Source organism: Dipodomys spectabilis, unplaced genomic scaffold (genome assembly GCF_019054845.1).
Source record: "Dipodomys spectabilis isolate Male_0828 unplaced genomic scaffold, ASM1905484v1 ptg000422l, whole genome shotgun sequence".
Lineage (NCBI taxonomy): Eukaryota > Metazoa > Chordata > Mammalia > Rodentia > Heteromyidae > Dipodomys > Dipodomys spectabilis.
The window spans coordinates 6,452,880-6,464,247 of NW_024871099.1; the positions used below are offsets into that span (position 1 = coordinate 6,452,880).

Sequence of the window (11,368 nt, forward strand, 5' to 3'; positions counted from 1 at the left end):
TCAGGAGACTGGGATCCAGAGGATCGAGGTTCAGATAGACAATTGTAGGAGATTCTTATCTCCAATGAGCTAGCCCAAAGCTGGAAGTGGAGGCGTGGCTCAAGTGGCTGATTGCCAGCCTGGAGGAGAAAAAGCCCACCTAAAGTGGAAGGCCCTGGACTGGGAAGGTAGCTCCGTGGTAGAGTGCTCGCCATGCATGCATGAGGCCCTGGGTTCGATTCCTCACCACCACATAAGCAGAAAAAGCTAGAAGTGGTGCTGTGGCTCAAGTGGTAGAGCGCTCGCCTTGAGATGAAGAGATGAGAGACAGCGCCCAGACCCAGAGTTCAAGCCCCACGACCGACCAAAAAGAAAAAAAAAAGTGTAAGGCCCTAGCATTTAAAAATTATTGTAATGGGTTGGGAAGGTGGCTCAGTGGTAGAGCGCTTGCCTTGCATGCATGAGGCCCTGGGTTCAATTCTTCAGCACCACATAAGCAGGAAAAAAAAAGCCGGAAGTGGTGCTGTGGCTCAAGTGGTAGAGCGCTAGCCTTGAGCTGGAGAGCTCAGGGACAGTCCCCAGGCCCAGAGTTCAGGCCCCACGACCAGACCCCTTCCCCCCCAGAAAAATTATTATAGTAGGGGCTGGGAATGTGGCTTAGTGGCAGAGTGTTTCCCTAGCATGCATGAAACCCTAGGTTGCATTCCTCAGCACCACATAAACAGAAAAAGCCAGAAGAGGCACTGTGGCTCAAGTGTTAGAATGCTAGCCTTGAGCAAAAGATGTTATGGGACAGTGCCCAGGCCCTGAGTTCAAGCCCCAGGACTGGCAAAAAAAAAAAAAGTTATTATAGTAGCTGGGCACCAGTGGCTCACACCTGTAATCCAAGTAACTCAGGAGGCTAAGATCTAAGGATCATGGTTCAAAGCCAGCCTGAGCAAGAAAAGTCCTAAGACTCTGATCTTCAATAAACCAACAGAAAACTGGAAGTGACGCTATGGCTCAAGTGGTAAAGCACACTAGCCTTGAGCTGAAGAGCTCAGAGACAGCGCCCAGGCCCTGAGTTCAAGCCCCACAACTGACAGAAGTAATAATAATAATCATAGAATAAAAGTGATCAAAGTTATGGTAATGAATAATGGAAGGGCATGCTAGGTACTCACGACAAAGCTCCTCCGTCCTCCATGGGTACACAGTGGCCCCCGCAGCCTGGCACGCAGCGGCGTACGCGGCCAGGGCATCACACAACGGTCTAGACTGGCCCGGAAACAGGCAGCGGTCGTAGACACAGTCACGCAGGGCGCCCTGGGGGTTCAGCTCGTTGTGACACTCCCGGAACGGCCCCTCGGGGTCAGCCAGGATCCCGCACTCCTTCTTATTCTGCAGCTGCTCGGTGATGAGCGAGCCCAGGTTGGGGCAGTCTCCCGGTTCCGTGGCTTCACAGCCCGGCCTGCTCTCCTCCTGCCAGCTGTTCCCGAAGGCCAGCGCGCTGGCAGCCTGGCCGCCACCTCGCAGGGCAAAGTCATCCTCTGGGTTGCCATTAAAGTTCCCGCAGAGCCCACAGAGGGCTTCGGCATAACTGCCGGGCACTTTGGCGGTCACGTGGGCATCCCAGTTGTAGGTGACCGTCAGGGCAAAGTCTGTTCTCACCACCGCACGGTTTCCCTGGCGGAACACCTGCACTTTGCCGTTGGCTGCCTGGAAGGGCAGGTAGCGAAGGACGCCATCCACCTGGGCACAGATGCCAACTGGTCAGCGTATCCATAAGGCTGTGGCTCACCCCTGGCTCACTCGGCTCCCGCAATCCTCCCTCCCCTCTCCCCCACGGCCACCACCTTGCGATTCTCTTCAACACATTCTGCTTGGTCCTGCCTGCCTCAGGACCTTTGCACTTGCTGTGTCCTCTGCCTATCATCCCTCATCTTTCACATGTAAAAGGGAAATCCAAGTCCCTAATTCCTGGTCTTCAAATCCTGCCTGGTTCTGTCTCCTCATTACTTGGCAGATCTTCAAATTTCCCAGACCTCAGGACCTTTGTCTGAAGCACCAATGGCCGTTGTGGCTGCTTTAGTTCTGGCTTTCAAGGCTCAGCCTAGCCCCAAGACTTACTGTACCCTGGGGTTGTAACATTCCCTCCTTCTTCTGCAACCCTGGTCTCCTCTCTAGCTAACACCATTCTGTTGCTCCTCATTCTTTAAACATTGAGTCTTTCAGCCAGGGTGCCAGTGCTGTTGCCTGTAATCCTAGCTACTCAAGAGGCTGAGATCTGAGGGTCTGGGTCAAAGCCAGCCTAGGATGGAAGTCTATGAGACTCTTATCTCCAAATGAGCCACCAAAAAGCTGGTGTCATGCTTTATGCCTGGGCTGCTTGGGCAGTTTGGCCTGTGATCCTCCTGCTTTTGCTTAACCATCTCAGAACAGCTGTGCACCACAGTGCCCAGTCATTGGGTTGAGATGAAGTCTTTCTAACACCCCACCTCATACCCCAGGACTGGCCTGGAGCCTGATCCCTCCATCGCTGCTCCTCAGTAGCTAGGATTACAGGCTTGAACCACTCTGACCCCCACTACTATCCCAGACTTTTTTCCCCCAGATCTTTTTTTTTCCCCCCTTTGGCCAGTCCTGGGGCTTGAACTCAGGGCTTGGGCACTTGTCCCTGAGCTTCTTTTGCTCAAGGCTAGCACTGTATCACTTGAGCCACAGTAACACTTCCAGCTTTGAGGAATGGAGCCCAGGGCTTCATGGATGCTAAGCAAGCACTCTACCACTAAGCCACATTCCTAGCCCACTTTGTTGTTGTTGTTATTGTTGATGTTGTTAATGATACTGGGACTGGAACTCAGGGTTTGGGGCACTGTCCCTCAGCTCTTCAGCTCAAGGTGAGCGCTCTATCCCTTGAGCCACAGTGCCACTTCCGGTTTTCCGGTGGTTTACTGGAGATAAGAGTCTCACAGACTTTCCTGCCCAGGCTGACTTTGAACTGCGATCCTCAGATCTCAGCCTCCTAGAATGACAGATGTGAGCCATCAGTGCCTGGACCTTTGTTTTTGTTTGTTTGTTTGTTTTGGGCTCGGTCATGAGGCCTGAACTCTGGGCCTGGGCGCTGTCCCTCAGCTCTTCAGCTCAAGGCTAGCGCTCTACCACTTGAGCCACAGCGCCACTTCCGGCTTTTTTTTTCTTTTTGCTTATGTGGTACTGAGGAATCGAACCCAGGGCCTCAGGCATGCAAGGCAAGCGCTCTACCACTGAGCCACCTTCCCAGCCTTGGACCTTTGTTTTAGATCAAGGCTAGTGTTCTACCAACTGGAGGCCTAAACTCCTTTTGTGGCTTTTGGGGGATTCACTGGAGATAAGCACCTCACAGACCTTCCTTCCTCAGGGCTGGCTTTGAACCTCCACCCTCAGCCAGTCCCCTGCCCACCTTCCATCACTCACCAGCACTTGACCTGGGTGCTCTCTGCGTACTTCCACAGCCACACCGTGGGCTTCCACCCGCACGGCCCGCGTGTAGCTCACGCTCTGGCTGCCCCGATGCTCGTTCTCCACCAGCACCCGGAAGGCGGGCAGCGCCGCATTCTGCCCGCAGGATCCCACCAGCAGGTAGGTACAGGTGCCCATGAAGTCAAAGCGCCGGCCATCGAAGCTGAGGTAGTGTGGGTCCCCGGATGCCTCGCAGCTGGCAAAGCTGTCCGGGTAGCAACCCTGGAGGCCGTTCTGGACGCGACAGCGCTCACCCGTGGGGCAGCCCTGCGTGTCCCGGCAGGTCACCTGCCCCGTGGCTCCATCGCAGGTGCAGCGACGCCGGCAGCGGTCGTCTTCCCACACCTCCTCGCCCGCCACGAGTGGACGGCCCTGGAAGGTGCAGCCGCAGGAGGAGGCCGGCACGCAGGCCCCGCCGCTGGCCACGAAGCCCGGGAGGCACACGCAGCCCTCCACGCAGGGCCGCTGGGAGCAGTTGGCCGGAGCCGCTTCGGAATTGCAGGAGGCCGGGCAGGCGGGGCTGCAGAGCTCGTAGCGGCTGTTGGCTGGGCAGCACAGGGCTGTGGGAATCAGGAGAGGTTTGATCAAGGTGGAGGAGAGGGCCTTGAGTCCCCCCCACCCCAAGCTCTGCTCTGCTCACTATATAGTAGCCTTGTCTCCCTATCTGTCCAGACAGAAGAACCTCTAAAGAAGGAATCCTAGGTAGGGACTGTGGCGTAGTAGTTGAGTGCTTGTCTAGCATGCATGAAGCCCTGGGTTCAATTCTTTGGTACGACATACACAGAAAAAGCCAGAAGTGGCGCTGTGGCTCAAGGGGTAGAGTGCTAGTCTTGAGCAAAAGAAGCTCAGGGACAGTGCCCAGGCCCTGAGTTCAAGCCCCAGGACTGGCAAAAAAATAAAAATAAAGGAATCCTATCAAGTCCTTCCTTTAATCTGCCTCCATCGGTCATTGGCCTCTTCTCTCTCACTCTACTCCATCTCCCTCAGACCTCTTCCTACCCCAGGGCCTTTGCACTGGCTGCTCCCTCTGCCTGCATCACCTTTCCCTCATTGCAGCATGAGCTATATAGACTGTGAGAGTCTAGAAGGCCTGGCTTCAATCCCAGCTGTCCCCTGCGACCATGAGCCAACGGCTCGGCTCTCCATCCACTCCGTGTCCCCATCAGTGCTGGGTGGTTGTGAGGGTTCATGGTAAGGGGCACTGCTGAATCCCCAGCTCCTAGGCCTAGCCCTGCCCTTGACAGATAACCAGGAAACCCTGCCCAAGTGAGTTGAGAGATGGATGAACTCACTGGTGTCTCTTTGGTGCCAGATATAGAGGAGCCAGGATGGGGGAGGGGCGGCATGAGTGCATGACAGAGACACAGCAACAATGCAGACAAATCCACCACAACCCCAGACCCTCCCCTGCTGGACCAGGAACTTTCTCTGCTGTCCCACAGTACCCTTTGGTGTCCCTCTTCCCGCTCCCAACTTCTCTGCTTGAGTCTCCTGTCTGTATCCCCCAACTATAGGCTCGTGGTGGCAGAGCCGGGAAGGGGGGGGGGTCATCATTATATCTTTCTTGGCACTCCCCCACATCAAGATGAAACCACAAGCCAGGCACTGGTGATTCAGGTCTGTCATCCTAGCTACTCAGGAGGCTGAGAGCTGAGGATCGCAGTTTGAGGCCAGCTAGAGGAAGAAAGTCACTAAGACTCTAATGAACCATCCCAAAGCCAGGGGAGTGTATGGCTCAAGTGGTAGAACCCTAGCCTTAAGGGGGAAAAAAAAGCCAAGCAAGAGCACAAGGACGTGAGTTCAAATCCCAGGACTGGCGCATGAGGGTTTTTTTTGTTCCCCCCTACCATCCCACCACCATGCCCCTCCTGCCCCAAGCGGGGGGGGGGGGGGGGGCGTCACTCACGGCAGTCGGCTTGCGGCCTCCAATTCCCAACCGAGATCCCCATCTCCACGCAGGCCTGGGCATAGGCGCTGAGCCCCCGGCACAGACTGAGCCGCTCTCCACCCGTCACGCACAAGTCGTACACGCAGTTCTCCAGGAAGGGCCGGGGGTCCAGGGACTCGTGGCAGGTGGCAAAGGGGCCTGAGGGCAGGGTGATCATGCCACACAGCCGGTCCCCCTGGTAGTGCTGGGCCTGGCCCGTGGTGCAGGCCGGACAGCTGCCCTGGCAGCCGTCATCACACAGATAGTCCCCGTCATCCAGCTTCCAGCTGTTGGCGAACTCCACGGGGTCGGGCGCCTGCGTCTCATCGGGCGTGAGGAAGTCATCGGCCGGGTCCCCGTTGTAATTGCCACACAGGCCGCACACCTGGCCCTGGAAGCGCTGGGGCAGGCTCAGGGTCAGCTGGCAGTCCCAGTTGTAGGTGACCACAAGCCCGAAGTCCAGCTCCACCACGCCCCGGGTGCCACTCTGGTACACACGCAGGCGACCCTGGTTCAGGGAGGCTGGCAGGCGTGAGCGCTGGTTGTCGATCTGCACACGGATGGGGGCGATCAGACACCTGTGTGAGTGTACCCACTCTCCCCAGCCCGGCTTTGTACCTCTACCCATCTACTTCTTCTGTTCCAACCACAGAAAAAGCTTTTTTTTTTTTGGTCAGTTGTGGTGGGGCTTGAACTCTGGGCCTGGGCGCTGTCCCTCAGCTCTTCAGCTCAAGGCTAGTGCTCTACCACTGGAACCACAGCACCACTTCCGGCTTTTTCTGCTTATGTGGTGCTGAGGAATCGAACCCAGGGCCTCATGCATGCAAGGCAAGCGCTCTACCACTGAGCCACCTTCCCAGCCCACTTTTTTGTTTTTGTTTTTTTGGTTGGTTGTGGAGCTTGAACTCAGGGCCTGCAATGTTGTCCCTGAAGTTTTTGTTTGCTCTAACAATCTACCACTTAGAACCATAGAGCCACTTCTGGTTTTCTTTCTTTTTTGGTCAGTTGTGGGACCTGAACTCTGGGCCTGGGCGCTGTTCCTCAGCTTTTCAGCTGTAGACCAGCACTCTACCATCTGAGCCGCAGCCCCACTTCCGGTTTTTTCTGCTTATGTGGTGCTGAGGAATCGAACCCAGGGCTTCATGCATACAAGGCAAGCGCTCTACCACTGAGCCACCTTCCCAGCTCCCCACTTCTAGTTTTCTTGATGGTTCATTGGAGATAAGAGTCTCCTGGCCTTACCTGCCCCAAGCTGGCTTTGAACCTCAATCCTTAGACCTCAGCCTCCTGAGTAGCTAGGATAACAGGTATGAGCCACCAGCACTCAACTCCTACTGGCATTGTTTCTCCCTTTAACCCTTGCACGTTTTGTTCAAGATTGGCACTCTAACACTTGAACTAGGGGGCTGGGAAGGTGGCTCAGTGTTAGAGCGCTTGCCTTGCATGCCTGAGGCACTGGGTTTGATTCCTCAGCACCACATAAGCAAAAAGAAAAAAGCCGGAAGTGGCGCTGTGGCTCAAGTGCTAGAGTGCTAGCCTTCAGCTGAAGAGCTGAGGGACAGCGCCCAGGCCCAGAGTTCAGGCCCCACGACTGGACCCAAAAAATAAAAAATAAATTTTGTAGAAGCTGATTTGGTGGAGAAGGAAAGATTCAGATACTGCTAGGAGCCCAGGGGCTCATGCCTGCCAGCCTAGCTACTCAGGAGGCTGAGATCTGAGGATCACAGTTCAAAGCCAGCCCAGGCAGGAAAGTCCAGGAGGCTCTTATCTCTAGTTAACCACCAGAAAACTGCAAGTGGCACTGTGGCTCAAGTGGCAGAGCACTGGCCTTGAGCTGAAGAGCTCAGGGACAGCACCTAGGCCCAGAGTTCAAGTCCTACGACCAAAAATAAAAAAAAAAGAACAAATTTCAGATAGTGAGTCTCCATTTGGGCTTCTCACGGAGGAGCTCATACCTCTGGGTGAAGCTGTGGCTCTTTCTCCTGCTTCAGACCAACAGCTCTGCCATCTGAAACCCCAACCCCTTCCGGGGGGCACTCACCCTGGCGAAGCCATTTTCCCCTCGGACCAGGGACACCGAGTGGCTGTAGGCGTGCACAGTGACCAGGCCCACATAGGAGACCTGGCGGCTGCTTCGGTGTTCATTCTTGGCTTCCACGCTGAAGGCTGGCAGGGTGGAGTCGGAGCCACACAGCTCAGCCATGGTGTAGGAGCAGGTACCCATCATGTCATAGCGACGGCCATCGAAGGTGGTGTAGTGCGGGTCGCCCTGGGCGCGGCACACAGCTGTTGGCTCGGTGGGGCAGGAGGCCTTCCCGCCTGCCATCTGGCAGCGCTGCCCAGCCGCGCAGTGCACGCCCTTGCAGGACGGCTCTGCTGGGGGCAGCACAACTGAAGAGGGAAGAAAGTGTTCAGAAAAAGCATAAAGGGGGCTGAGAAGGTGGCTCAGTGGTTAAAGCACTTGCTTTGCATGCCTGAGGCCCTGGGTTCGATTCCTCAGCACCACATAAGCAAAAAGAAAAAAGCCGGAAGTGGCGCTGTGGCTCAAGTGGTAGAGCGCTAGCCTTGAGCTGAAGAGCTGAGGGACAGCGCCCAGGCCCAGAGTTCAGGCCCCACGACCGGACCCAAAAAAAAAAAAGAAAAAGCATAAAGGGGCTGGGAAGGTGGCTTAGTGGTAGAGTGCTTGCCTAGCATGCAGGAAGTCCTGGGTTCGAGTCCTCAGTTCCACATACACAGAAAAAGCCGGAAGTACTGTTGTGGCTCAAGTGGTAGAGCGCTAGCCTTGAGCAAAAGAAGAAGCTAAGGCACAGCTCCTAGGTCCTGAATTCAAGCCCCAGGACTGGTTCAAAAAAAAAAAAGTCCATGAGCCATGGGGCTCATGCCCAGCTACTCAAGAGCCTGAGATCTGAGGATCAAGGTTCAAAGCCCAGTCCAGGTAGGAAAGTCAGTGAGACTCTTATCATCAATGAGCCACCAAAAAGAAAAAAAGAAGCTACAAGTAGAGCTGTGGCTCAAGTAGTAGAGTACTAGCCTTGAGCAAAAAGGCTGAGGGACAGTGCCCTTCCCTGGTCAGATGTCCTCCCAAAAATTCCTCAGTTCAGCCGGGCGCTGGTGACTCACGCCTGTAATCCTAGCTACTCAGGAGGCTGAGATCTGAGGATCGCGGTTCAAAGCCAGCCCGGGCAGGAGAGACCGTGAGACTCCTATCTCCAATAAAACCACCAGAAGGCCAGAAGTGGCGCTGTAGCTCAAGTGGTAGAGCGCTCGCCTTGAGCTGAAGAGCTGAGGGACAGCGCCCAGGCCCAGAGTTCAAGCCCCACAGCCGACCAAAAAAAAAAAAAAATTCCTCAGTTCTGGGGCTGGGAAGGTGGCTCAGTGGTAGAGCGCTTGCCTTGCATGCATGAGGCCCTGGGTTCGATTCCTCAGCACCACATAAGCAGAAAAAGCCAGAAATGGGGCTGCGGCTCAGGTGGTAGAGTGCTGGTCTACAGCTGAAGAGCTGAGGGACAGCGCCCAGGCCCAGAGTTCAAACCCTACGACCGACAAAAAAAAAAATCCTGAATTCTGACCCCTCCTGATGATAGCCTCCATTCCCCTAAGCTTGTTATATTCTGTTCTAACCCCTTTCTCCCTGACATCAATCTCCACTTTTTTTTTTGTTGTTGTTGTTCATGGGCCTTGAACTCTGGGTCTGAATACTGTCCCTCAGCTCTTCAGCTCAAGGCGAGCGCTCTACCACTTGAGCCACAGCACCACTTCCAGTTTTCTGGTGGTTTATTGGAGATAAGAGTTTCATGGACTTTCCTGCTCGGGCTGGCTTTGAACCTCGATCCTCAGATCTCAGCCTCCTGAGTAGCTAGGATTACAGGCGGGAGCCACCGGTGCCCGGCTCAATCTCCACTTTTTTGTTAGTCATAGGTCTTGAGCTCTGACTTTTTAGTGCTTGACTGAACATGGAAGTCTCACAGACTTTCTTGCCTGGGCTGGCTTCAAATCATGATCCTCAGATCTCAGCCTCTTGAGTATCTAGGATTACAGTTGTGAGCCACTGTGTCTGACTTTGTGTGTGCACATGCACGCGCGATGTGCACACCCATACTGGGGCTTATACTCAGGATCTTGCACTCTCTCTTGGTTTTGTCACTCAAGACTGGTGCTCTACCACTTAATCCAGAGCTCTACTACTAGCTTTTCTTTTCTTTTTTTTTTGGATCCAGTCATGGGCCTGAACTCTAGGCCTGGGCGCTGTCCCTCAACTCTTCAGCTCAAGGCTAGCGCTCTACCACTTGAGCCACAGCGCCACTTCCAGCTTTTTTTTTTCTGCTTATGTGGTGCTGAAGAATCGAACCCAGGGCCTCAGGCATGCAAGGCAAGCGCTCTACCACTGAGCCACCTTCCTAGCCTCAGAACTGAGGAATTTTTTTTTTTTTCCCAGCCCTACTACTAGCTTTTCTTGCTGGTTAATTGGAGATAAGTTTCTCAGATTTTTTTCTGAATAGGTTGGCTTTGCACTGTGATCCTCAGCTATGAGCCTTTTGAATAGCTAGGATTTACAGCAACTGAAATGAACTATGGTAGGGTTTTTGTTGTTTTGTTTTTTTGTTGGCTATGGGGCTTGAACTCTAGGCTTGGGAGCTGTCCTTCAGCTCTTCAGCTCAAGGCGAGCGCTCTACCACTTGAGCTACAATGCCACTTCTGGTTTTCTTGTAGTTTATTGGAGATAAGAGTCTCACGGTCTTTCCTGCCCAGGCTGGCTTTGAACCATGATCCTCAGATCTCAGCCTCCTGAGTAGCTAGGATGACGGGCATGAGCCACCAGCGCCCAGCTATAGTATTTTTGTTTGTGTGTTTGCTTTATTTTTAACCTGCTTTCCCTCAGAGGGGGGGTGTGTTTCTGCCATATTTCTTTCCAGATACTAAGGGTCTCTTTCTGATCTCAGCTAATCTGGAGAACAGTGGGAGCTGGGTTTGGGGAGGGGACAGGAAAGCAGGGCGCTGAACCCTAACAGACAGGGTTGCTCATATTAGAACAAGACCGTGGATGGAAGAGGCTGAGTCCGACTTACCCCACAGGAGGGTTGCTCCAGCCCAGAGGGTCCGCCAGCTCCGCAGCGCTCCCATGCCTGCAAGCAGAGAAAGAGAAGCTGCTTGGTTTGTGGGAGAGGGGCTGGAGAAGACAGAAGGGGTCAGCATCAGGACAAGAGCCTGGAGGGTAGAGATGGGGAGGGAAATTGAGTAGGTGATGCCAGGCTGGCCAGATTGCAGGCCATGTCAGTGTGAGTGCGTGTGCAGGGGAGGGGAGGTTGGCCATCCAATGGGCCTGGGGGTAAGGTGGAGAGGGCAAAGACCCCCAAGGGTAAGAAAGAGAGATGAAATATCCAGAAGGAGGGGTAGGGTGGGGAAGGGGAAGAGGGCTGGTGCCAGAGACAAGTCCAAGGAACTTCCAGTCCCCACCTTTGCCAAAAGGGCCCCCCCCCCCCCCCGCCCAACCCATCTCACCTGCAGGTCCCCGGAGCTACAGGGTCAGCCTATGGACTGGGCTATATAGTGGAGTTTCTTGCCCCCGCCCCTACTCCTTGAGTTACACCCTGGGCCATTTGCCAGGTTGATGATGCCAACTTCCGGGAGGAGGCTGCTGATCTCAGGGGCCAGCTGGAATGGGGAGACTGGGAAGCCCTTGATAGGGTGGATTAAGCCTCTGGAGCCTGGGTTTGAGGGGGGGGGGGGGGCTTGGGAACAGCTGGTGGCTACACTCTGGGAGCCAGTGGGAAAGCTCAGTCTTAGAAGGGTGGTATCCCCAAGGGAGACAGCTGGGGATCAGGATGATGAGAGCCTGGGTTTCAGGGCAGGGGTGGGGTAGGGTGGAGATAGTAGGGGAGAGGTGGGAGGTGGCATTGGTTATGTTTGCTGGCTTGCTGGCCAGATTCTTTCCTTTGGCCCCTGCCAGAAACAATAGAAAAAAATGTTCACATCCGGGTCCTG

At 54.7% G+C, this 11,368-nt stretch overlaps 1 protein-coding gene across 1 annotated transcript in view; it reads right to left on the reverse strand.

Moving 5' to 3' along the window:
- LOC122097542 (Fc fragment of IgG binding protein) overlaps positions 1–10,507 on the reverse strand; it is a 32,461-nt gene extending 21,954 nt beyond the window's left edge. Inside the window, exons 1-5 of the mRNA XM_042668109.1 lie at positions 10,453–10,507; positions 7,428–7,777; positions 5,366–5,936; positions 3,415–4,019; positions 1,143–1,710 (exon numbers count right to left, since the gene is read on the reverse strand). Of these exons, the coding sequence (XP_042524043.1) occupies positions 1,143–1,710; positions 3,415–4,019; positions 5,366–5,936; positions 7,428–7,777; positions 10,453–10,507 (2,149 nt within the window). The remainder of the gene's footprint in view (positions 1–1,142; positions 1,711–3,414; positions 4,020–5,365; positions 5,937–7,427; positions 7,778–10,452) is intronic.
- Positions 10,508–11,368: the final 861 nt, after the last annotated feature.